This window comes from Pimephales promelas, chromosome 5 (genome assembly GCF_988280905.1).
Source record: "Pimephales promelas chromosome 5, fPimPro1.hap1.1, whole genome shotgun sequence".
Classification (NCBI taxonomy): Eukaryota; Metazoa; Chordata; class Actinopteri; order Cypriniformes; family Leuciscidae; genus Pimephales; species Pimephales promelas.
Window position 1 is genome coordinate 23359680 of NC_142773.1, and position 27952 is coordinate 23387631.

The window sequence follows — 27952 nt, forward strand, 5'->3', positions numbered from 1 at the left end:
CGAAAAAAAAAACGACAGTGGTACCCCTTTCGTTTTTTTTTTTTTCGGGCGAAAAATTAAGTTTCTCCAATCTTCTCAAAACTCTGGATTCTGACAGAGGGCCATGAGACTTAGACCTGAGTGCAAAAATGGAGGCTCTAAACCCTTCCAGAGCTGAGATATCGAAACTCAAAAATTCGGCCCGAAAAAAAAACGACAGTGGTACCCCTTACGTTTTTTTTTTTGGGCGAAAAATTAAGTTTCTCCAATCTTCTCAAAACACTGGATTCTGTTAGAAGGCCTTGAGACTTAAACCTGAGTGCAAAAATGGAGGCTCTAGCCCCTTCCAGAGCTGAGATATCGAAACTCAAAAATTCGACCCAAGAAAAACGACAGTGGTACCCCTTTCGTTTTTTTTGGGGGGGCAAAAAATTAAGTTTCTCCAATCTTCTCAAAACTCTGGATTCTGATAGAGGGCCATGAAACTTAAACCTGAGTGCAAAAATGGAGGCTCTAGACCCTTCCTGAGCTGAGATATCGAAACTCAAAAATTCGACCCCCCCAAAAAAACGACAGTGGTACCCCTTTTGTTTTTTTGGGGGGGGGGCGAAAAATTAAGTTTCTCCAATCTTCTCAAAACTCTGGATTCTGATAGAGGGCCATGAGACTTAAACCTGAGTGCAAAAATGGAGGCTCTAGACCCTTCCAGAGCTGAGATATCGAAACTCAAAATTTCGACCCCCAAAAAAAAACGACAGTGATACCCCTTTCGTTTTTTTTTTTTTTGGGCGAAAAATTAAGTTTATCCAATCTTCCCAAAACTCTGGATTCTGATAGAGGGCCATGAGACTTAGACCTGAGTGCAAAAATGGAGGCTCTAGCCCCTTCCAGAGCTGAGATATCGAAACTCAAAAATTCGGCCCAAAAAAAAAACGACAGTGGTACCCCTTTCGTTTTTTTTTTTCGGGCGAAAAATTAAGTTTCTCCAATCTTCTCAAAACTCTGGATTCTGATAGAAGGCCATGAGACTTAAACCTGAGTCCAAAAATGGAGGCTCTAAACCCTTCCAGAGCTGAGATATCGAAACTCAAAAATTCGACCCCTAAAAAAAACAACAGTGGTACCCCTTTCGTTTTTTTTTTTTGGGCGAAAAATTAAGTTTCTCCAATCTTCTCAAAACTCTGGATTCTGATAGAGGGCCATGAGACTTAAACCTGAGTGCAAAAATGGAGGCTCTAGACCCTTCCACAGCTGAGATATCGAAACTCAAAAATTCGACCCCCCCCCCCAAAAAAATAACGACAGTGGTACCCCTTTCGTTTTTTTTTTTGGGCGAAAAATTAAGTTTCTCCAATCTTCTCAAAACTCTGAATTCTGATAGAGGGCCATGAAACTTAAACCTGAGTGCAAAAATGGAGGCTCTAGACCCTTCCCGAGCTGAGATATCGAAACTCAAAAATTCGACCCCCCAAAAAAAACGACAGTGGTACCCCTTTTGTTTTTTGGGGGGGGGGGGGCGAAAAATTAAGTTTCTCCAATCTTCTCAAAACTCTGGATTCTGATAGAGGGCAATGAGACTTAAACCTGAGTGCAAAAATGGAGGCTCTAGACCCTTCCAGAGCTGAGATATCGAAACTCAAAATTTCGACCCCCCAAAAAAAACGACAGTGATACCCCTTTCGTTTTTTTTTTTTTGGGCGAAAAATTAAGTTTCTCCAATCTTCCCAAAACTCTGGATTCTGATAGAGGGCCATGAGACTTAGACCTGAGTGCAAAAATGGAGGCTCTAGCCCCTTCCAGAGCTGAGATATCGAAACTCAAAAATTCGGCCCGAAAAAAAAACGACAGTGGTACCCCTTTCGTTTTTTTTTTTTGGGCGAAAAATTAAGTTTCTCCAATCTTCTCAAAACTCTGGATTCTGATAGAAGGCCATGAGACTTAAACCTCAGTGCAAAAATGGAGGCTCCAGAGCCTTCCAGAGCTGAGATATCGAAACTCAAAAATTCGACCCAAAAAAAACGACAGTGGTACCCCTTTCGTTTTTTTTTTTTGGTGCAAAAAATTAAGTTTCTCCAATCTTCTCAAAACTCTGGATTCTGATAGAGGGCCATGAAACTTAAACCTGAGTGCAAAAATGGAGGCTCTAGACCCTTCCCGAGCTGAGATATCGAAACTCAAACATTCGACCCCCCCCAAAAAAACGACAGTGATACCCCTTTCGTTTGTTTTTTTTTTGGGCGAAAAATTAAGTTTCTCCAATCTTCCCAAAACTCTGGATTCTGATAGAGGGCCATGAGACTTAAACCTGAGTGCAAAAATGGAGGCTCTAGACCCTTCCAGAGCTGAGATATCGAAACTCAAAAATTCGACCCCCAAAAAAAACGACAGTGGTACCCCTTTCGTTTTTTTTTTTTGGTGCAAAAAATTAAGTTTCTCCAATCTTCTCAAAACTCTGGATTCTGATAGAGGGCCATGAAACTTAAACCTGAGTGCAAAAATGGAGGCTCTAGACCCTTCCCGAGCTGAGATATCGAAACTCAAAATTTCGACCCCCAAAAAAAAAACGACAGTGGTACCCCTTTCGTTTTTTTTTTTTTTCGGGCGAAAAATTAAGTTTCTCCAATCTTCTCAAAACTCTGGATTCTGATAGAAGGCCATGAGACTTAAACCTGAGTCCAAAAATGGAGGCTCTAAACCCTTCCAGAGCTGAGATATCGAAACTCAAAAAATTCGACCCAAAAAAAACGACAGTGGTACCCCTTTCGTTTTTTTTTTTGGTGCAAAAAATTAAGTTTCTCCAATCTTCTCAAAACTCTGGATTCTGATAGAGGGCCATGAAACTTAAACCTGAGTGCAAAAATGGAGGCTCTAGACCCTTCCCGAGCTGAGATATCGAAACTCAAACATTCGACCCCCCCAAAAAAACGACAGTGATACCCCTTTCGTTTTTTTTTTTTTTTGGGCGAAAAATTAAGTTTCTCCAATCTTCCCAAAACTCTGGATTCTGATAGAGGGCCATGAGACTTAAACCTGAGTGCAAAAATGGAGGCTCTAGACCCTTCCAGAGCTGAGATATCGAAACTCAAAAATTCGACCCCCAAAAAAAACGACAGTGGTACCCCTTTCGTTTTTTTTTTTGGTGCAAAAAATTAAGTTTCTCCAATCTTCTCAAAACTCTGGATTCTGATAGAGGGCCATGAAACTTAAACCTGAGTGCAAAAATGGAGGCTCTAGACCCTTCCCGAGCTGAGATATCGAAACTCAAAATTTCGACCCCCAAAAAAAAAACGACAGTGGTACCCCTTTCGTTTTTTTTTTTTTTTCGGGCGAAAAATTAAGTTTCTCCAATCTTCTCAAAACTCTGGATTCTGATAGAAGGCCATGAGACTTAAACCTGAGTCCAAAAATGGAGGCTCTAAACCCTTCCAGAGCTGAGATATCGAAACTCAAAAAATTCGACCCCCAAAAAAAACGACAGTGGTACCCCTTACGTTTTTTTTTTTGGGGCGAAAAATTAAGTTTCTCCAATCTTCTCAAACCTCTGGATTCTGATAGAGGGCCATGAGACTTAAACCTGAGTGCAAAAATGGAGGCTCTAGACCCTTCCACAGCTGAGATATCGAAACTCAAAAATTCGACCCAAAAAAAAAAAAACGACAGTGGTACCCCTTACGTTTTTTTTTTTGGGGCGAAAAATTAAGTTTCTCCAATCTTCTCAAACCTCTGGATTCTGATAGAAGGCCATGAGACTTAAACCTGAGTCCAAAAATGGAGGCTCTAAACCCTTCCAGAGCTGAGATATCGAAACTCAAAAAATTCGACCCAAAAAAAACGACAGTGGTACCCCTTTCGTTTTTTTTTTTGGTGCAAAAAATTAAGTTTCTCCAATCTTCTCAAAACTCTGGATTCTGATAGAGGGCCATGAAACTTAAACCTGAGTGCAAAAATGGAGGCTCTAGACCCTTCCCGAGCTGAGATATCGAAACTCAAACATTCGACCCCCCCAAAAAAACGACAGTGATACCCCTTTCGTTTTTTTTTTTTTTTGGGCGAAAAATTAAGTTTCTCCAATCTTCCCAAAACTCTGGATTCTGATAGAGGGCCATGAGACTTAAACCTGAGTGCAAAAATGGAGGCTCTAGACCCTTCCAGAGCTGAGATATCGAAACTCAAAAATTCGACCCCCAAAAAAAACGACAGTGGTACCCCTTTCGTTTTTTTTTTGGTGCAAAAAATTAAGTTTCTCCAATCTTCTCAAAACTCTGGATTATGATAGAGGGCCATGAAACTTAAACCTGAGTGCAAAAATGGAGGCTCTAGACCCTTCCCGAGCTGAGATATCGAAACTCAAAATTTCGACCCCAAAAAAAAAAAACGACAGTGGTACCCCTTTCGTTTTTTTTTTTTTTCGGGCGAAAAATTAAGTTTCTCCAATCTTCTCAAAACTCTGGATTCTGATAGAAGGCCATGAGACTTAAACCTGAGTCCAAAAATGGAGGCTCTAAACCCTTCCAGAGCTGAGATATCGAAACTCAAATATTCGACCCAAAAAAAACGACAGTGGTACCCCTTTCGTTTTTTTTTTTGGGCAAAAAATTAAGTTTCTCCAATCTTCTCAAACCTCTGGATTCTGATAGAGGGCCATGAGACTTAAACCTGAGTGCAAAAATGGAGGCTCTAGACCCTTCCACAGCTGAGATATCGAAACTCAAAAATTCGACCCAAAAAAAAAAAAACGACAGTGGTACCCCTTTAGTTTTTTTTTTTTGGGCGAAAAATTAAGTTTCTCCAATCTTCTCAAAACTCTGGATTCTGATAGAAGGCCATGAGACTTAAACCTGAGTGCAAAAATTGAGGCTCTAGACCCTTCCAGAGCTGAGATATCGAAACTCAAAAATTCGACCCAAAAAAAAAAAACGACAGTGGTACCCCTTTCGTTTTGTTTTGTTCGGGCGAAAAATTAAGTTCTCCAATTTTCTCAAAACTCTGGATTCTGATAGAAGGCCATGAGACTTAAACCTGAGTGCAAAAATGTAGGCTCTAGACCTGTCCAGAGCTGAGATATCGAAACTCAAAAATTCGACCCAAAAAAAAAAAACGACAGTGGTACCCCTTTCGTTTTTTTTTTTTTTTGGGGGGGGGCGAAAAATTAAGTTTCTCCAATCTTCTCAAAACTCTGGATTCTGATAGAAGGCCATGAGACTTAAACCTGAGTGCAAAAATGTAGGCTCTAGACCTGTCCAGAGCTGAGATATCGAAACTCAAAAATTCGACCCAAAAAAAAAAAACGACAGTGGTACCCCTTTCGTATTTTTTTTTTTGGGCGAAAAATTAAGTTTCTCCAAACTTCTCAAAACTCTGTATTCTGATAGAAGGCCATGAGACTTAAACCTCAGTGCAAAAATGGAGGCTCTAGACCCTTCCAGAGCTGAGATATCGAAACTCAAATATTCGACCCAAAAAAAACGACAGTGGTACCCCTTTCGTTTTTTTTTTTTGGGCAAAAAATTAAGTTTCTCCAATCTTCTCAAAACTCTGGATTCTGATAGAGGGCCATGAAACTTAAACCTGAGTGCAAAAATGGAGGCTCTAGACCCTTCCAGAGCTGAGATATCGAAACTCAAAAATTCGACCCCCCAAAAAAACGACAGTGGTACCCCTTTCGGTTTTTTTTTTGGGGGGGGGGGGGGGGGCGAAAAATTAAGTTTCTCCAATCTTCTCAAAACTCTGGATTCTGATAGAGGGCAATGAGACTTAAACCTGAGTGCAAAAATGGAGGCTCTAGACCCTTCCAGAGCTGAGATATCGAAACTCAAAATTTCGACCCCAAAAAAAAAAAAACGACAGTGGGTACCCCTTTGTTTTTTGTTTTTTTTTTTGTTTTGTTTTTCGGGCGAAAAATGAAGTTTCTCCAATCTTCTCAAAACTCTGGATTCTGATAGAGGGCCATGAGATTTAAACCTGAGTGCAAAAATGGAGGCTCTAGACCCTTCCAGAGCTAAGATATTGAAATTATGCCAATATAAATATCTCAATATCTCAGCTCTAGAAGGGTCTAGAGCCTCCATTTTTGCACTCAGGTCTAAGTCTCATGACCCTCTATCAGAATCCAGAGTTTCAAGAAGATCAGAGCAAATCAAAATTTCGACCCAAAAAAAAAAAAAACGACAATGGTACCCCTTTTGTTTGTTTTTTTGTTTTTTGTTTTGTGCGAAAAAATAAGTTTCTCCAATCTTCTTGAAATCGGTACTGTGATACCGATATATATATATATATATATATTATAAAAGAAATTTCAATCAGCATCACTGAAAATGTGACTTCAGTAACAGGCTTTCAAACTTACAGTGCATTTTAATGGACAGACACATTCAAAAAAATCCTGATTTAGAACGTGCAATTCTACAGTCGATTTTTAACTTTATTAAAAGTAGTTTTTCTATTTTACATACAAACTATGAAATACTGGTAAAAATATACAAAATGTAAATACACCTTAGAAAATGTTGCTTGCTTCTGTGTTTGGAGTGAAGTGCTGCCATGCTTCTTTTCAATGTTGAGTTTTTTATATATAATTACATGCAGAGCTTTACTGGCATTTGATTGGATGACAAACATCCAATCTCATGGACTGCAGGCTTTAAACTAGGTGAAATGCTCCAGAAGTTAAAAAAAGGGGGCTGACATGTGATGTCCATTGTAATGCACACAGGGTCTGCATGGGTTAAAAGAAAATCTGTTAATGCTATCCTATTAAATGACTGTCAACTCATCATTTCGTCGCGTTGGAATTATAAGGTTCTATCTGACATTTTTGTCAAAATTGAGTTATTCACAAATTCTTATTCTGTGACAACTTATTTACATTATGTGATGTGTATTTTTTTAAGTTGTGTTCATTGTGGGACTTTTTATTGAAAAAAACAAAAAGGTTCTATCTACAAAGTCGAACTCTAACTTGGCTCTATAAGGTTCTATCTGCATGAGCCAATCGGCACTTCGAATGCACAGAAGAGGACCAATCAGAATCAACTTTATATGTCGGGTCGCCGACATATGTAGGCTATGTGTGCGAGTGTGTATGTGTGCGCATGTGTGAGAAAGTGTGTTGGTGTGTGAGAGTGTGTGTGTCATTATTATCACGGTGTGTGGAATGAAGACAGGCTGACGCAAAGCTCCAATACAAAACATTAACTCAAAAACTCCAAACAGGTACAGGAAGAGTGGCAAAAGATTACACACACCATCCATGAAACATAATCAAGAACCGACAAGCACAGACTGAAACAGAGAGAACTAAATACAGCTACAAAATGAACTCTAACAAGGACCCCATTTACACCTGGTATTAAAATGCGATCTGTATCCAGATAAGTTATCCGGATAATAAAAACGCATGTTAATGCAAGGTGTATGCGTTGTGATCGGTTAGTGATCGGATCTGCCTGACCACATCTGGAGGTAGTCTGGCTCGCATTGTGTCCGGACTAGGTGTAAACGCAATCTGGTTGTTGAAACCACATATGTGTATATTTTACTCCTCCCAAAAATGCTAAAAAAATAAACGAGTGAGAGCGTGTTATAGGCTATATGTTATAGCCTAGTCAGATGCGACACACATCACCGCAGATGAGCAGAGCGTCTATTCAACGTGCAAACATCGCAAATAAAAGTGAAAGCAGTTAACACATCTTCAAGTAAAGAAACGAAATTATCATACCCGGCCTGTTGCCACTCTCTCTTATTGATGTCTCTGATTTGGAAATTAGCTGATGATCAATAAAATGCCGCTCAGATCTGTTGCTTTTGGTGGCGTGCAATCCATTAAATCTGCATATAACGCAGGAGGTGAAGATCGGATTTATATCCGTTTTGCAAAAACACATTTATTTGGCCAGGTGTAAATGGAATCGGTAGCCTACTTATTATCCGGAGAACTTATCTGGATACAGATCGCATTTTAATACCAGGTGTAAATGGGGTCAAGGTGACGACAGGTGACACAGATGATCAGGACGATGAACAGGTGGATGATTGAGGGAGTGAGTTCAGGTGTGGAGACAAGAGGATGCTGGGAAGTGTAGTGAAGATGACGAAGACAGAATGGTGCAGACAAAGACTGTGACAATTTTATAGTCAGTGAATAATTTTTCAATGATTATTAAACTTTATGAATTAATTTGCTGAAGCATGTCGATTTTTTTGCAGTTTTTAAAGTCTTAAAATGTCTTAATTTTTTTTTGTACCATATTAAGGCTTATAGTTTAAATATTTAACAATTTAATTAATGGGGTCTTAATTACAGCAATAAACGTTTGCATGTTATTTCAGCCATATTGAGGTCTAGAGAGAAAGCCATTTTACCTGGCCCACTTTAGCTGGAATAAAGTCCTGCTCGGATGTATTACAGTGGCTGCTTTCTGTTTAAGCAAAAGAAAGATTAAAGTATAATTTCTGCAATAATTTGTTTAACTACCCACCAAATTGGTATCAAAAATGAAGATTATGCACTGGGGAAAATATTTAGACTTACCTTGCTTAATTTGAAATGTCCTAAATACATGGAAGTTCTAAAAAAATATTAAATAAATAGAAAGGATTAAATTTTACTTTCTAACACATGTTGACATTGTTACAACATTTTTTTATTTTTTATTTAATGTTCAAATAATGTTTTGGCAGATATAACCTTATAATTCTAAGCAAAAATGTTTTTTTTTTTTTTTTTTTTTTTTTTTAGAATTAGAAGGTTCTATCTGTATTTGACCCATTCCAAAAATCCCCATTTACAAATTTCAGAGGATTTTGATATTGTATGTTTAGAATACATTTAGGGTCCCTGTTATTTTCATGTTTGAATGAAACTTGTTCCCCATATAAATTTTCCTATATGTAATGCAAAAACTTTGAAGCTCAATATCTCAAAACTGCTCAGAACGCAGAAAACCTTATAATTCCAAGGGGACAATTTTGCATGTCAAATAATGTTGAAATTAAATCTCACTGTGTAAAAAGTAACCTTTATCTTTAATCTGGAACACTGGGATTTTTCGCTTCAATTAACATGACTTCTAGGAATACTGTATGAACTTGAACTTTCCATCAAATGTTTGAAAAATGTAGATTGCCAATACAGAAGTTACAGTACAGTACAGAAATACAGTTTTACCTTTGAAGTTACAGAAAAAAAAAATCATAAATGCGTGAGCTTAGAATTATAAGGTTCTATCTCCACTTTTGGTCGAAATTGAGTTTTTGACATAATCTGATCCATTAGGTGTTTATTAATGCCTGTGTGGTGTTATTTTTGTAAAAAAAAATATTTTGTTAGTAGTTATTAATAAAATAAAAAGGTTCCATCTCACAAAACATAAACCGAGTTGGGATTATAAGGTTCTATCTCCAGTAGATTCAATATCCAATCAAAACCCTGAATGAACACGGACGGACCAATCAAAACCCTCCTCTTAGCTCTGTAGCCTGACAAGATTGTAAGTAAGATTGTGTTTTGTATAAACACTGCTTTGTTTTGCGGTACTGGAAAAGTATCTGGGAAACCAACGGCACAGATAAAAAAATGTGGCATAAAGACAACTACAGAGAAAATAATTTTATACGAAAACACCCTTCAATTTAGGAAGTACTGTACAGGTGCTAAGCAATGCAATTGTCAGGTATTAGGTGTTTATTAATGCCTGTGTGGTGGTATTTTTGTAAAAAAAATATTTTGTTAGTAGTTATTAATAAAATACAAAGGTTCCATCTCACAAAACATTAACCAAGTTGGGATTATAAGGTTCTATCTCCAGTAGATTCAATATCCAAGCAATGCAACTGTGACTGTTTATCCTGTTGAGTCCTGGGGCTCGTTCTTCGTACGTTGCTTAAAACATCCGAGATCAAATGAGACATCTAAGATGAGATCATCGTGCTAATCATGATCCGGCTAATTGGGTTCTTCGAACACACCTGTTGTTTATGATTAGTATCGCTGGATTGAGTTATCTGAGATAACTGCGCGTTCTCGCGTTGGTTTAAAAGGGGACATGTATCGATAGCAGAACCAGTGATCAGCAGCGCTGCTATTGGCTGTTCAGCATGGCCCAAGAACACGCCCAGTTTTTCTCCCAAGCAGAGCAAGCGCTTTTAATGCAAGGTTATGCCGAATTTCAGTCTTTAATTAAAACCCCAGGGAACACCTCAAAGTGTGCAAAAGCCGGGAGAGTGCTGGAAAAAGTAGAAGACAAATTAAATGCGTTTGTGGTGGCCATGTTAGATGTTTTAATAACTTATTATTATTTTATTTTTATTTTCATAATTTCATAATTACTTTGTTCATTGTAATGTCGAGTCACCACACTATAATAATGAACATGGTGAAAGTTAAGTACAAAAATATTCTACTTAATGGTAATTTTACTAGACCTTATAGGCCTACTAGTCTCTTTTAAAAAGGCACTGTTAAATAAATGATTGTCTGTTTATAAAAGCAACCAGGAAAAAGGCTGAGAAAAAAAATAATAATGATGCTCCTGACCCTGGCAGAAGAGCTGACCCTTGGGTTGAATGTGAATTGCCCTGTTGTGAAGGGCATCCCTGGGTTCAGTTCTTCCAGACACACATCAGGGACCAGTAGCAACACCTTCATCACTGGGAAATGAGATTTAAATTATCTTTGTACACTGTGAAATAATGTGTTGCTGCATTAAATGAAGTAGACCTATAATCCAAATGTCTGGTTTAGTCATTCCAACTGTTAAATCTTGAGCAATGATAAATTGCTTTGTCTTGTGAAAGTAAAAACTGATAAACTTATGTTAATGTAAAAATATTTTGCCATGAGTTATCAATCACATTGCACTGGAGAGTGAAGAAAACTTCTCAGATGACTGTCCTTTGGAGGAAGAACTTTAATTTAATTGATGGCTTTAATTGATTTATACTTGTGCCTATGCCTATTATTTCTGACAGGAGTCCACATGTACAGAAAGGCCTACAGAAGAGTCTGCACACAGCAGTGATACAGGGGTGGGCAGTGTAGACAACTTTTGCTTTTTATTTGTTGCATGAGGCATGTGTGACACAAACGACACAGGGTTAAATTTGTTCCCTATATGAGTCTTCAACAGAAAATAGAGTATTTTGAAAAAACAAAAATCAGGGGGAGAAACAGAACTTGACTAAGAAAAAATTGCATTAGAAATAGAGTTGCTTCAAAATAAACTTCAGAATAAAATCACACAGAGTACTATTACTGACCTTGCATAATATCTTTTTAAAATATGACTGAATAACTGGCTTTTCTTTACAAAGAACTATTGAAATAAAACTCTAAGCAAATAGAGTTTTGCAAATTTGTCTTTTTTTTATTTTAGGCTTAATTAAACTTTTTTTTTTTTCTTTTTCTGATGTTGGCAGTGTTGTGTAATATGGCACATGCAATGTCACAGGCCCTGTCAGGTGCAACCCTCAGGGTTTTTAGACATTGAAATCTTCCCTTTAGTTGGCCAAAGCTCATGTCATTGTGTGCCCTTGTCCTAGAGCTGCATTGTAACTGGTCTGGGGTTTGGGTCAGGGAATAGGGTCATAAAACACCTGTCTCCATGCAGGATCCTGTTGTAATCACCTGTTTAATGGAAAAATGCAGTTCTCAGCATAAGTGTATGTAATACCGTGAGTTTGATATTTATAATTTTCCTTACCATGTTCAAATAATGTTCATAAATGTGAATCTCTTAAAATTCTTGAGTAATGCACTGGCCATTTTGCTTTCACACTGATTTGTGTTATAGAACATGGTCACACACCATCTAAGAGATTTTACTCTGCCTTTTAAAAAAAGTGATATAATATTACTAATCTGGAATATTAAAAATTGTAATAGTAATTTGGCTGCACATTTACATAAGCCCCCTTTCTGCTCACAAAATCCCTTCATTGAGGCCTTGATGGGAACATGTGTGCAGTCTAGTATATGGCACCTATTACTTAAGTTAAGCCTAAGGAACTGTAAATCATAATCGGCATGGTCATCATGATTGCATTATCTTCATTAAAAATTATAAAATACCCTAAGTTGGCAAAAAAAAAAAAAAAAAAAACGACAGAAAGCTTATCAAGTTCTCCGCACCTCCAATAGTGTAAAGGGAAGCCACTCGCAAATAATTTTAGGGCAATGCAAACATTTTGTGCTGTTGTTGAAGCCCGACATCGAATCGAACATTAATGTGCATTTCCAACAAAATAATAATGTATTTAAACGACACCCTCACGACGATCGTTTCACGAGAAAACAAAAATAAATCTCAGAAATTAAGCTACACTGTCACACTGCGCTGAAGGACTTCCCGTATCAGCCGCGATCTAATCCTGTTTACATGAAATAAGCCTGCTCGCGAGCAGGTTCAAGCTGACGGACCTGTTGCTATGACAGCAAGTCCAGGATGAGCTTCGAAGAACCAAACGATCCAAGATCATGGCAAATCGCCAACAATCAAATCCAGCTAACTGAGTTAGCGACGTACGAAGAACGAGCCCCTGGACAGTGCCTCAGTGGGTCCCATTGTCTAATCTGTCTAATATTTATCCATGTTCAAGTACATGCCTGCAGTTGACAAAGCATACTACAAGGCAGTATTTAGAAAGTAAAGATAGAAGGTTGGAAAGAGTCATGACAACATAAATTACATAACATGAAGTACATCATACATAACAAAACAGACATACAGAATAATAAGGGATGAAAACATAATTTTCATGATGTTACAATATTTTGTGTTAATCTACTAAATTAAACGTTTTTAAATGTAAGATGCTTCCTAAATGTTTTTTTACAGTACAGAGGAGTGAGGTGTAGTATTGTGTAATTACTCCATGTCCATGTTCTTTGAAAATATTTTTTTTTCTTACAAACTTGCTTGCTTGGCTTTGATACTATACTATTATATTATATTATCAATGGTTATATACAATTATTCTTTGAAATGTGGGGTTTTATTTGTAAAAGTGGAGATAGAACCTTATAATTCCAAACAGAATCAGAGCTCTCAGACTTAAAAGGTTCTATCTCCATTGGGGTCATCTTAAAAAATCCCATTTCCAAATGTGCCAGGATTTTGATATTTTATTCACAAAGTACCTGTAGGGTGATGGTCTTGTTGAGCTATAATAGAAGATTATACTACATAACAGTTTTGCCAGCTGGGATGTAAAAACTTTGATGCTCAATATCTCAGAACTACCCTAAACGGAGATAGAACCTTATAATTCTAAGCTCACGAATGGTTTCCCTCAATTCTAATCTACATTAATAAAATATGTACATGCTTCAAAATTTAATGGAGTTTCAAAGCATTTCAAGCTTGATTGCAGATGAAAGAAACGGCAAGCATCATTTTACGTATGATCTGTATTGATGTTCACATGATGTTCAGAAAAGTGGCCCAAAAATAAAAAAAATAGTTTCATAATTGACTTCCATCTTATGTCTTCCTCTTGAGATCTTTCATTAAATGGAATCCTGTCCATTAGATGGAGCCAGTGCTCCTGATTGATTGCAATTGATCAGTTTAAAAGAAAAAGAGGAACAGCTGTGAGTTCCTGTGAGATCAGAAAAGTTTCCTGACAGAGCTGTAATTTGTGTCACATTTTACACCAAACAACTAGTGTCATGATTGACCATCTGCTACCATCATTGAATTGGTCATCTTGATTGAACTGTGACAATATGGCTGCCACCTCACCCATTTCTGTCAGAGATTCTGTCTGCTATCTTTGCACGTCTTTAAAAGACTCTGTTGTTCTAAGATGCTCCCACAGTTTGTGCAGAAGCTGTCTACAAAGCTACTGGGAGCTCAACAAGTCCCTGGAGTGTCCTGTTTGTTTGAGGGAAACACACTGTTCTGTTCTTCTACATCATTTAAGTATTTCTCACTTTTCCTCAGAGGATGAAACCTCTCAAGACAGCAACTTCAAACCACTCCATGTGGGGAATGTTGAAAGTGAAATGGTAAGTGAGCTGCACTTTCACTAAAAAGAAACTGCACCTTTAACTTTGATCTTGAAATATACCTTTGGCTAAAAAGATCTGCTCTAATCCAGAAATAGATTTTAGGGACTGTCTTATGAAAACAGCTAAGTAGGAGAACAAAACTAAACTATTTTAATAATATAAAATCAATCTGATTTAATTAAATATTGTAACAGTATGTTTGCATTTTATGTAATAATTAGTTGTAGTAGAAGGGTATTTATTTATTTTTTTGCCAACAAGATTGCTACCGTTTAATACAATTGCGTAGAAAGTATAAGTCAGTTGAAGCTCTTTCCAGACTAAAGCTGCGTTTACACCGCAGGAACTTTCCCCAGGAACTAGGAACTTTGGGGTGGTATTCACTGTGTTTACACCACAGAAACCAGGGTCTAAATGAAGTTCCGTGTAAAAATTTCCCCCCCAGAAAGTCCCTGCTGGCAAGGTAGTACTTTTTCAGAGTTCGGGAACTGTGAAAAAAAAAAAAAATGCACTCAAAAATGAAAAAAAAATGCACTCAAAACAAAAGCCACATTTCCACTGCAATTACCAGGATCTATTTGTTCCAGGAACTTTTTTTATAGGAACTTTTTTTTTGCCCCAGACCGCTTGCTTACTGCGTTTACACCGCGGACTAAAGTACCGGTCCAGGGCGGGAAGATTATGTAGTGACGTTGAACTGCGTGCCACTGCTCCTCCCAGTCTGCGTGTTTGTTTTGAGTGCATTTTGAATTTTGTATATAGAGGAGATTCAAGCTGTGCTGCTTTTGTGTGAGATTGGTTTACTAACGAGATAATTAACAAAACGGCAGAAAAGAGACCAGCACCCACAGCGTATTCAGAAAGCTCGTAATGCTAGATATATAAGTCCACGTTTTTTATCAGCGGAATTGACCGTGAGATGGATGGGACGAACGCGTGCCATCGGGCAGAGAGAACAAGTGGTAAGAACCAATCTGCATGTTCAGCACACAAGTCCCACCCCGAAAGTTCCAAACTCTGAAAAAGTACTACCTCGCCAGCAGCGACTTTCTCGGGGGGAAATTTTTACCTGAAACTTAATTTAGACCCTGGTTCCTGTGGTGTAGACACAGCGAGTACCACCCCAAAGTTCCTAGTTCCTGGGGAAAGTTCTTGCGGTGGAAACGCGACTAAACGTGCAGACTGGGAGGAGCAGTCGCATGCAGTTCAACGTCACTACATAATCTTCCCGCCGGTACTTTAGTCCACGGTGTAAACGCAGTAAGCAAGCGGTCTAGGGCAAAAAAAGTTCCTATGAAAAAAGTTCCTGCGACAAATAGTTCCTGATAATTGCAGTGGAAACGCGGCTTAAGTCAGAGATACAATTTTCCACTTCCAACCTCAAAGCCTTCCAGTCATTCTGTAACACAGACAACTCATAGTTTCCCTGCCTCCCCTTGAAAATGACCAGTGGGATTGATCGGTAATTGGGAATTGATTTAGTACCTGCCATATCATAAATGAAGTCAAATTATGCTTTTCTTTGAAGTTGGGGCTGATCAATCTGTCAGATGTCTGTACCAGTGGTTATTTTCCAGTAGGAGATGTCTGTTTTGCATATTTATTTGTGTATGAGTCATTTCTGACACTGATCTGATTGATCTGAATGCACACTTTGAATACAGTCTAAGTTGCTTTGGATAAAAGAGTTTGCCAAATGCACAAATGTAAATGTCTATGCTAACACTGATAGCAGTCAGTGAAGAAGGAGCTATCAGATATAATGAGCACAATGGCCAGCATCAAGACAGAAGACGACATTAGTACCATGGTCCAGATGTTGATGGAGGTCAAACATGAACCGACTGAAAAAGACATATCAGCAAACATAGAAGAAAACTGTATACATGGACATACAACTTTGGACATTGCCTTACCTGTGAAGGTAAGGTGTCAAATCTATCAGCATTATATGTCACCATAGCTAAGAACAACTTTTCTAAAAATGTTCTTGTTTTGTTTTTTAAAGAAGGAGCAGTCCAATAAAACCAGGTGAGTGTCTCATCTTTTCATGAAATTGCAAAGATCTCTTGTTAGTACATATGTCCTTTGCTTCTCCTAAAAGCCTTTGATTTATACATCATTTACTTACTCTAGTGATGAGGAAATACATACAGACATGATCCTACATAACACAGCTCCTACACCCAGTTCCGTCTTAATGGAACCCAATGACTCTAGAGAGAGTCCTAACCCACCACCGACAATTACTTGTGGATCTTTAAGGTCCAACCTTTGTCCAAAATGCGGCAAGAGCTTCAAAAGAAAATCAGACCTCAAAGCCCATGAGAAGGTGCACTCCTTGAAGAAGTCACACCAGTGCTCCACTTGCGGAAAGTGTTATGTCAATAAACATGAGCTTTCCATGCACACGCGGCTACACACCGGCGAGAAGGTGTTGGACTGCCCTTATTGCAAGAAAAAGTTTGTCAGGGAGAGCGGATTGAAGTCCCACTTGAGGAGCCACACTGGGGAGAAGCCATTCTCTTGTTCACAATGTGGGAAAAGCTTTTCTCGAAGAAGTACACTAAATACTCACCTGCGTTTGCACCTAGGCACCCTGCCGCACCAGTGCGATCATTGCGGGAAGCTTTTCAACACTGCGGCAGCTATGAGAGTCCACAGGGCGACCCATACCGGAGAGAGGCCCTTTCCATGCCCGCAATGTGACAAGAAGTTCATCAGTAAAGTTGAACTAGATGTTCACCTACATATCCATGCAGGGAACAGGCCGTTCAGCTGTTCAACATGTGGGAAGAGTTTCTTTAGGAAGCAAGAACTCAACAAACATCAGACCATTCACCAAGACAACCGTCCCTTTCATTGTATACACTGCGAGAGCAGCTTCAAAAGGATGAGCCACCTCACATCCCACATGAAGATCCATTTCTCCGACACCCCTTACAAATGCAAACACTGTGGCAAGCCCTTTAAACATCCCAACAGCCTCAAACTGCATGAGCGTCTTCACACTGGAGAAAAGCCCTACAGTTGCGAATGCTGCGGGAAAAAGTTCCCTTCTTCAGGAGAGCGCTCAAGACACATGGCCGTACATTCTGAGGAGAAATCGTACAAGTGCCAAAGTGTGACAAGAGCTTTCGCTTCAGGAGCAGTCTGAAGTCCCACCAGGTCACACACACTAAAGAAAGACCTTTCCACTGCAAGAAGTGTGGTCAGAGCTTCCGTAGGCGTGCCAATCTCAAAATTCATAAGGTGGTGCACTCCGACGAAAGACGTTACAGCTGTTCTCAGTGCGGTCTGGCCTTCAAGTCCACCTCTACTCTCAGGAGCCACATGATAATCCATTCCAGCAAGTCCCCGTTAAACTGCACCACCTGTGGCAAAACCTTCACTCGCCAAGACACCTTCAAAAGGCATCAAGACGTTCATGCGGGGATTAAAGTCCACAAGTGCTCGGAGTGTGGAAAATGCCTGAGCTCAGCAAGTTGCCTGAAGCTGCACATGCAGGGTCACTCTGGCAACAAGAAAATGTACAACTGTGGCGAATGCGAGAAGAGCTTCAGTTCCACGTCCTATCTGCAAAAGCACCGGCAGATCGCACACACCGACGAGAAGCCGTATGTTTGCTTCGAGTGCGGGGAGAGCTTTAACACGGACGGGAAGCTAGTTACTCACCAACTACAGCATTCAGGACAGATGGAGCATGTTTGCTCCCATTGTGGGAAGAAGTTTGCACGGAAAGAGACTCTAAGACGACATGAGAAGATGCACTCTGAAGTGAGGCCTCACCAGTGCTCGGAGTGTGGAAAAGGTTTTACAAGGAGCGATCAACTAAAACAGCATCAGAGAACACATTCAGAGACAAATTAGATGGATGTAATATTTTCCTTTTGTGCCTGGTAATATGCACAGGATTGGTTTGATTAACAGTTTCTTTTGCTATTGAATCATATTTTGTCCATGCATTTTTGGACCCCACTTAAGTTTATTTGAATGGCACTTTGTACTAGTGGCACTAGATGGCAGTCTGTGCTTTGAGACAGAATTGAGGTACTAAAAAGGTTGCTGAAAACCCAAAGTTGCAAACCCTTCCATAAAATCATGAAAAAGAGAGGGACTTCAATGTTAAAGTAAAAGATAAGAAGAAATATGTTATTTTGTGCTTTTGTTTTGTTCTGTCATTAAAGAAAATTATGTACTTATGTGATGGGATTTTTATAAAAAACTAAAAGATCTCAAAAATGACAGTTCCCTTTTAAAACAGCACCTCATTTGTTTGGTTTGCCACTTTTCTTTTCCATACGAGTCTGGTAAATTAGTAATGGCAGTTAAAAATGTAACAACAGTCCATGTGTCTGAAAAAGAAATTGGATTTTAATGCAAATGGCACATTTTCAGCAATATCAGCCTGAGGCGAGGACTAGCTCTTTGATTTAAATATGCCAACACTTTAGCTGAAGCTGCTCTTGTACCCAAAGGGTACAATAATGCCATGCACTGCGAAGAAGAACCACATAGATATATTAGACTGGGTCAGTTTACCAAATTAGATATTTGATTTACATATTTATTTGTATCTGGTTAAAAAAGAGAGTGTTTTTCTTTAATGCATAGTTTCTATAAAGCAAAGTGCGGCACAATACCAGCTCTTGATTGTACATTTTTGTGCTTTTAAAGAGGTAACTTGATATAAAATTCAAAGCAGCACAGCTGAATGTAGTCTAAATATAGTCTTATATATATATCCATGATAATGATAGTGTTCACGCTTACAGAAAAAAAACCACTGAGTTCATCATCCAGGCTCAACTAGATCTTTCTTGATTATTGATTTTTTTTTTAACCAATCAAGTGTTTGTATGTGTATTCCCATTTGTTTATGTGGATGTTTACAGACTCAGATTCCACTCCAGCAATTTCATTCCCAGTTGAACAAATAAACATAGTAAGAAATTCTTAGTCTGGTCAGGGGAGAGTCACACTCTGTCTCCCTGACAACAGTCGCTAGGCAACTAACATTTGTCATCCCTTTTCTTTCTTACCTCATGTCCCGTTTCTAACCATCTGCCTTTAGAGTGAAGCCATCAACCCCTTTCAAATACAAATATAGTATCCTCACCTCTAGGAGCTGCTGGTTTACTTGCAAGAATCATTTCGACATCATCACAATCGCAGGCACAAATGTCAGACACATGCTAGGGTATCATAACAAATTGTCTTTATTCTCTCATTTTCAAAGACAGTGTGGATAACATTCATCAATAGTGAGAAACAAGTGAATGGTGCTGCCATGTTTGACCTTGGAACGTTTCCAGAACGTTGTGGTTTCATTGTTGTTGCATAAGCTTGTGTGGCCAGCCCCCACAGAAATGCTTGGTCCAATGGCATATTCAGTGGATTCCATGAGATATTGTGTTGTTGGGTCTAAAATGATGTGAGCTGGTGAAAATACAGAACAAAACTTGCCCATCTTTGTAGGCTCCGCGTCTCCTCTTATGGCTCTTTATGTACATTTGTTTCAAAATATGCGCACATAGTATCATCCTTTAAGAGTCCAGGCCATATCACCTAACGGATGTCATTTGTAATAACCCTCACAATAAGGCTACAGCGATTTTACAGAACATCATTGTAAAAGAAACGAACAAAGTCCTAAGCCTAAACATTAACTATACCTCTAAAATCAGAGGGAAATAGAGGGTTCACGACTTGCATTAGCAATTTAGCATTGCTCTATGGAATGTAGCATCAAGCATTGCATGGCGCTCATGTTCACACAATTAAAATTGACGTAACTGACCTTTTAAAGCATAGCCAGTGACAGGTTCAAGACAAGATCGTACCTGTCTCGTTATGTCCTTTGAAAGTACACAGTTTTAAATTTCATTAATTTATAAAGAAAATTTTTTTTCACTTTTTTTTTTTCACAAGCATCCTGAGACCTCTAAATTTAATTCAACAAAAGTGAGCTAAGACAGCGACAACGTTCAAAAAGTTTTCTAAGCTTTTCACGGTTTGTGTACACTACCCACTTTTTTGCTACCACGCTCTGCAATATCATTGATGCTTTCTGGAACGCTTCTCATGTAGTTGGAAAAGCATCCCATGATGCTTTAGATGAGGCCCTGATGCAAGTCATATGAAAGGTCCTTAACCCAAAAATATTGATTGAAACAACATTCCTATCAACCAATCATCCACGTCCACAAAGGCGAAATCACAGTAAGCCTCATAATGAAGACGATATGGGAAAAAGACATTACATGCTTTAAGATGACAAGACAAAAGTGGGCCATTCTCAATATTGCTTGTCCTAACATCTGGTCTTTTTGGTGACATATCAGAAAATTTAAAGTACAGTTTTAACCTGAATTCAGGGCAGTATGGCATTGATTAAAGGTGCCTTTTTTTTTCGATCTCTGAGACTTGTATTTAGCTACTGTATGCAGCTAAATATCAAATACTATATATTACAATTGACCCGTATAAAGGAAAATGAGAGTTGGTAGGTTTATTCTCTTGTCAGACAGATTTGAGTGTAAACATGGTTTCCTTTCATTATAGACGGAGGAGTCAAATTAGTTCAATGGTAATTTGACACAACCGAGTTATTCTCTAGAGTTTGCTCTGTCTCACTCTGGGGACTCTTATCAACTCGCTCTCCATAGACCAATCTGCTTTCTCTGCCAGCACTGATCTCCTAATATTGCCTTCTTTCTTATTCTATGCTCATTAAATAACAGGTCTGTGTATTACTCCCACCACATTGGTGTTTTAATTACGAGTGCATATAATTGATGTTAATATCAGAAGAACAACAACATTTTGCTGTTGTATTACAAAATGTCCCATTACATCTTAAAACAATTGATTAGCATGTGATTTTGCTCCCTACGGTTAAGAATCATTAAGTGAATATCTGAGTATGGCCTGATTGACTGAAGTCATTACTGTGAGTCAAAGATCACATTTCAGTAACAATTGTTTAAGCGAGAAATTCATCGGTGCCCAATCACAAATATTGCTTGTGTTTGAATATTTTACTTGTTTTCAGAATTTATGACAAGTCAATTAATTCCAACCACAACCAGGATTATTTGTTTTCGAAAGCATGTTAAATGAGCTGAGCGCCTTTTTTTTTACTTCAATCGTTCATCACGCTACGGAAATATGCTAAATATTTTAGCAAGTGCTTATTCCGCTTGTAAACAAGGCCCTTGAAGGAACAATTCCCAATTACCGCAACTGGACGGCTGTTACAAGAAAAAAAAGAAAAAGAAAAAGAAAGAAATATCATTAACACTCCTCTGCAGTTCTGTGTTGAATCACCCCCATATTTTTCGATTAGTCACAAAGCTTTGTGATTAGTCTCAAAGCAACTTCCTTGGCTGTCATATGCCTCCGCAAAAACACAAGGAAACATCACCACACTCGAGGGTCAACACATCAATCGTTTGGATGAGAACTTGATCTGTATCACTAAATATTATACATGTCATAAGAACTGTCATTAGTTTAGTTCACATTATGATTAACACAGTGTCCTAACCAGATATGATGCAATAAAGCAATATTTTGTTGGTTGCTTGGTTTTAACTTATTGGCTGTGATGTCAAATAGCCATTGATCATTGGTTCACCTCATTGGTTCAAAATCCTGTACCATACAACGGTGTATAAAACATCAAATACCTTCCCATTGGGTTTGATATTGTGTTAAAAAGTTAAGCTAATTTACAAAATACCAATGAGCGTATTTGAGGAAGAACTAATCACTGGATCTGTGAAAGTTTTCCAGGTTAGTGGTATCAGAAGAACAAAAGATCCTCAAGACGTTTGTTCTTAATCACAAACTTCAAGAGAAATTTTAATCAAAGTCTTTAACATCTCCCACTATTTTTTTCTGTACAAATAGTTATTTGCAATTATTTGAATAAATGTTTTATAAGCAGTCTATTTTTTCAGTTTATATTTTAGACAAGCATGCCTCTGTATGGAGTGTGAAAATACAACAAACTGTGCTGTTTCACATGACGATTAGTTTTTCTCTTCTAATAGAGATGGCAGGCTACGCGAGACTACGTCTGGTTAGGACACAGTATTTCTCAGAGCCGTAACCACCATTATATTATTCCAATTAGTCGTCGACCAATTGGGCTGCACAATATATCGATAGCATTTCACTAAACCAATGCTGAGATATCGATTAGATCGAAACACCAGGACTTTGATTTAACGAAATAAATAAATACACTGCATGTTTCAGATTGAAGCATGGCACAGTGTTAATTTACAGTGGCAAACAATGCTGGATAGTTAAACGTTTGAAACTGAAAAAGAGATAAAATGTAATATATATAATTTTACAGTTACTGCAAATAAAATTATTTTAATTTTAATTAAACAGAAAAGAGATTTTTTTTTCTGTTTACTTTATGGTTACTGAAAGAGTGTGAACACCCACATTTTTCAAGTTTTTTCCAAATTATTCATCCCTAAAAATGTGATTCAAGCTAAAAAATTATTTTTAATATTTAGTTTAAATTATTTTTATTTTATATGCAGACGCAATTCTCAAGAAATCATTATTTACTGACCCTCAAGTTGTTTCAAACCTGCATGAATTTCGAAGATATCAAAGGAAGTTATTTTAAAGAATGTCGGTAACCAGACAGTCGATGAACCCACTGAATTCCCTAGTAGCAAAAAAAAAAAAAAAAAAAAAAAACCCCGCTATGGAAGTCAATGGAGATGGACTGTTTGGTTACCAACATTCTGCAAATATCTTCTTTTGTGTTCTGAAGAAGAAGAAAATTCATGATCATGAACTAGATGGTGAGTAAATTATGACATATCTTTCATTTTGAAGTGAACTATTCCTTCAAGTCACCTGGTGAAAATGTTTCACCTTTTTTATTTAGCAGAAAAACAAAATAATAGCAATGCCACTCTTTTTTTCTTCTTCTTATATCGTGCAGCCCTATCGACCAACAGGGTCCTGTCACCCTGATTCTGTTCACTTTATTTGGTTTCCTTAAAGGGATACTCCACTTTTTGGGGAAATAGGCTCATTTTTACCACTCCCCCAGAGTCAAACAGTTGGGTTTTACCATTTTCGAATGTATTCAGTCGATTATTTTGATATTTAGAAGAATATCAGTAACCAGACAGTTTCTGGTCTCATTGACTTCCATAGTATATTTTTTCCTACTAAGGAAGTCAATGAGACCAGAAACTGTCTGGTTACTGATATTCTTCTAAATATCAGAATGGAAAATTGGCTGAATAGATTTGAAAATGGTAAAGCTCAACTGTTTAACTCTGGGGGAGTGGTAAAGTGAGCCTATTTCCAAAAAAAAAAAGAAAAAAAAAAAAAGTGGAGTATCCCTTTAAACCTGAAAATTCTATTCTTGTGCAGGTTGAGTGAGAAAAGCTAAAAAGCTAAATCCATGCATTATCTAAAGCATCTTATTCTGTGCCTGTGGGCCTTTTTTTTTTTTTTACTACAAATCTTTTACTACGATTCTGCGTCCGTGCTGTGTCAGCATGCTTCTCAACAGGGACTTCTACAGGAGCTATTGTATCGCCACTAACAGCCTGTCACAGTCAGCATGATATACTCATACTGATATCCGGCGCTATATTTGTTTTGGCCTGTCCGTTTCCAGGCCTCTCGCAACCTTAAAGGTCATGTTCTGTCAGGATAGTTTACACACTGCTAGGTTTCGGTGCTCCACTGTCAAATTCATTGACTGAGGGACTGGTATAAACAACTAATTTCACACATACTAGTTTAGGTAATATCTCCAGAGAATTATCTCCTCGGTGAAGTGGTGTGGCAGCACTGTCTCTTATCCCCTCACCTGTCAATCTCACATGCAGCCTCCTTTAACACCTCTTCTCCCTTCTCTCTCTGTGGTTTTCGGTTACATTAGAGCGCTGAGGTCATGACAAGAACGTGACTTCTGCCTGAGCATTCTGCTTCCTCTGTGTCTGCCGAGGTCTCTGTCGCCCTCCCTGTCCCTGTCTCGGCCGAGGTGGGAGCGCGGGACGAGCCCTGACAGAAAGCGTTTGGCCCTGCTGGTCAAGCTCTCTCGGCGAGCCGTTGCGGGGGACCCCTCCGTCCAGCCGGGCCCCAGGCTGTGGCCCCGAGCCGCTCTCACAGCCGCTTCTAGGAGGTCGTTGGTGCGGTGGTCTAGAGAGACGGAGAGCTCCAGATACAGGCAGCCAAACATCATTGCGCTGGAGTGCGCCTCTGAGAAAGAAAAAGAGAGAGAGGTTGAGTGATATAGATGCAGATGGAGTTTGACAATCTCTTGTCATATCAACACAGATTAGCGTTAGATAACTGAATCAATTGAGTGGGACTTAAAGGAGAAATAAAGGCTAAATGCTTGCCGTGTGTGTGGGTGTGTTTGTTCTGAGGTGTGTGGACAGGATTGAATTAGATAGATCACTTTAGATTTCGACTAGACGGCAACATTGTGAATGAGCGACATGACCTGAGAGAAGAAACAAACAGATGAGGAGGAGGAGGAGACAGAGACAAAACAGGAAACAGACATTTACCATGCCAATCCACAGATGAGGTGTATCGTGAAAATGGACTTTTTGTAAAATAAACATTTCAGTTTGATTTATTAAGTTTAATATTAGAAGATACAGTACTATTCCAGATTGTAAAGTCATAACTAACAACAGGCCCACCAAAATTTGTGCTGATCTTGGCTGTAGGTCATTGTAGGCTTCTGAAAGATCTCAACCTTGGAAATAGGTGGCTTGATGTTTATGGCATTCTTGTTTACCAATAAAACCTTAGCAGTTTGTGTGACACATTTCAGCATGGATTGTTTTGAGAATCTGTCACAGGCTTTGCAAACCCAGCCAGCAACATAAGTGTCGGCCCAGATCTGGTACACGTGGATTTCACACACCAGATGTTGGCCGGATCTGATCTGGGCAGACACTATGTTGCTGGCTGGGAATAGACTACTATTAAGAGGATGGAACAGTGGCAACTGGATCCGAAAGATTGGATTTCTTATTAATTTAAGCAATTTGCATGTGTTTTGGAACAAAAGTAAGTACAAGTTGCACATCTAAATGCACATGGCTTGTTGATCAAAACTGATGAGTTGATTCTCAGTGAAACTGTCAAACTCTTCACAACTTCGAAACATTATTTCATCGTGTGAGCCTCCACATGCGAAATGATCCATTCAGTTATCAAAATCTGTCAGACGTGCATGTATATTCCATAAATACCTATGTCTGCTGAATTGACAAATGGCCTGCCATTGTAGTGAAATAGAAATAACAATCGTACCAATCAACCAATCAAGTTTGGAAGCATACAGTGGGCTATATGGAGTTTGCCCAGCACAATCACTGCCATTTTTGAACATCTAAATCCATAAACAGCAACAGCAGTTTATTTTTGTAGAGCGATAGATAGGAAGAACGTGTGCTGTTAGGGGAAGACATAATGTAATAGACTGAATTTTCAGTTTACATGTAGTTTATGTAGTTTATCAACAAATATGTGCTGTATAAATAAAAATGTTCAGTCTTATTAAGAGTAGGCTATCTATTAACAGAAATGCAATATGACATCCATAACTATGTTTTCAGTGGTGTATAAAGAACTTAATAAACCGTAATGTTTTATTACCTTAGAATGAGATATTTATCTTGTCATTGACCGTAAAACAGTATGTTACAGGAATCACTAACCCGTCGATCGCGGTCGACAAGTCGATCCTGGAAACATTTTAAGTTGATTGCGAAAAGTTTTCAAAATCAGAGAAAAAAAAGCTTATTGTGTGTGGTAAATGGTGTTTAGAGGATGCGGAGCTGCGCGCTGTTACAATCATGTCATTTTGCCACACGCACCTTTCCGCTCATGCAGATGCGTCGAGTTTAAATGGAGGATTAAGTCTTTATACTTTAACCAGCTCAGCCAAATTAACAGCTCATATTTAGAAAGCTAAACTTTTACTACGCTGTTAGAAAATATATATAATTGCATAGTTTCATGAGGTTCTTCTCCATCGCTGTATTATGGGTTTGCTAGGTGGGGAGAAATGTGCTGGTTACATTTGTGAGACAATAAGCTGATTACTATTATTATATTATATATTAAGACCCTTGATCCTCTTTATCCATGATGTGGTTTACAATGGACTGTGTTACAGAAACGACTATGGCTCAGACATTTGTCCCATTTTAGCCACCGTAGCTTCTTCGAAAGGGAGGGGTGAGCAGTGGGCTGAGCCTTTAGTGCAACTCGCAACCGAACCGCTAGATGGCGCTAAAAAATACACACTTCACCTTTAACTACTATGTACTAAGCAAATGTATACATTTAGCAAATGAATAATTTTATACAGTGCGCTTATTGTACATGTTGTTACATTGTACTTATATAAAAAACACTGCATATAATTACAGATAAATCTAGAATTGCACTGTTGACTACTCCCTTGCTATAGATGACCCAACTATACCACCCCATATAACCAAGTCTGTCCTTAACCGTACCCATATCCCACCTCAACAGCACCAAAAGTGTTTTGCAATACAATATTAACACAATAAGAACACTGTACTTATGGTTTTATGTATGTACTTAATAGATATTTATATTTTTTCTTTTTGAGTATTACAGCATTGACTTTTAATAGTAAATTTGCTGAAATCTATATCTAAAAAGCTCAATGTGATACACAAGAGCATTAAACTAGACAAAACTGACATTATTGTAAAGTGTAAAAAAAAAAAAAAAAAAAAAAAAAAAAAACAGTGTTTAATAAATATACCCCAATAAAATAAAGGACCGTGTTATCTTGAAAAAAAAAAAAAAGGAGATAGAGAAAAAGAAGGAGAACCCATTTGTTGTGCCACAGCAGATAGGAGATTTGTTGTGTGTAGCATTACAGTCCAGAGTTGTAAATTCTGTTTATAGACCATTTCACAAGATGTAAACAACACTGGTCCAGAAGCACTTCCTGTTTCAGTTTTTTAACACTACCTAAAAGCTGGGATAAAATACAACCAACAGAACATTTAAAACTGAATCAAAAAATTAAACAAACATCTTTAAGATGTTTTCTTTACATGTGAAATAAAGAAAACAGTTACAAACTGAAACAGGAAGTGCTTCTGGACCAGTGTTGTTTACATCTTGTGAAATGGTCTATAGCTATAGACTTATCTTAACTTGCATAGGGTGAGGCGTCTCTGTTTCAGTGATTTAGCCTGTATAACCATAGAGATGTACGCATCCAGAGTCTGTGTGCCTGTTTAAACACAGCTTGAATGTCAGCATCAAATAGCTGACTCGCAAATACAGAATGTAAATTAAACCCAGTTACATGAAGCTGAGTACACACAGTGTGTGTTTGTATCGGATGCAGGAACCGAGATATAGACAGAAAAAGATTCAGAACATTTCCGAATCGATGACCACATGAGCTGCAGCTGCACCCGGAGGAATAAATATGCTGAGCACAGATGTGTCCGCAAAACCGTCCTCTGTACTTCATACAAGGTCCCTTTCTCCGTGCCAAACCAATCTGATGTTAGTGGTGCTTACTGACACTCATACTTGGGGTTAAAGATTTGAACAAACCCCTAAGACTAAGTATTCATAACTCGTCCCACACAGTTTGCTCTGGAAATGTATTCAAATTGTGCAGCTTGAGAAGAGTGCTATCAAAATGTCTTTAACAGGCACTCTGTAGTATTATGTACTATGTAAGAGCCAATTTCTGAATATAATAAATCATTTTCTCATTTTTATATTTACAATTTGGGGACCAGTAAGATTTTTTTAAAGAAGTATTTTATGCACACCAAGGCTGCATTTATTGAATCAAAAATATAGTGTAATTATGAAAAATTATTATAAAATAACTGAAATTTCATCATCAATATTACTCCAGTCTTCAGTGTCACATGATCC

At 38.2% G+C, this 27952-nt stretch overlaps 2 protein-coding genes across 3 annotated transcripts in view; one reads left to right on the forward strand and one right to left on the reverse strand.

The window, feature by feature from the left end:
• The first annotated feature begins 13544 nt into the window (after positions 1 to 13544).
• LOC120465025 (uncharacterized) lies at positions 13545 to 18188 on the forward strand. Its single transcript, XM_039654603.2, is given in 5 exon segments — positions 13545 to 13987; positions 15723 to 15914; positions 15999 to 16021; positions 16127 to 17106; positions 17109 to 18188. Coding segments are annotated over 5 exon segments (2229 nt in total). The 5' UTR covers positions 13545 to 13705; the 3' UTR covers positions 17861 to 18188.
• A 5309-nt stretch (positions 18189 to 23497) lies between these two features.
• rem2 (RAS (RAD and GEM)-like GTP binding 2) overlaps positions 23498 to 27952 on the reverse strand; it is a 21061-nt gene continuing 16606 nt past the window's right edge. For both annotated transcript variants that reach the window (XM_039654572.2, XM_089131142.1), the window contains one exon: positions 23498 to 24244. In XM_039654572.2, coding sequence (XP_039510506.1) covers positions 23916 to 24244 — 329 coding nt within the window. In that variant the 3' untranslated portion in view covers positions 23498 to 23915. The remainder of the gene's footprint in view (positions 24245 to 27952) is intronic.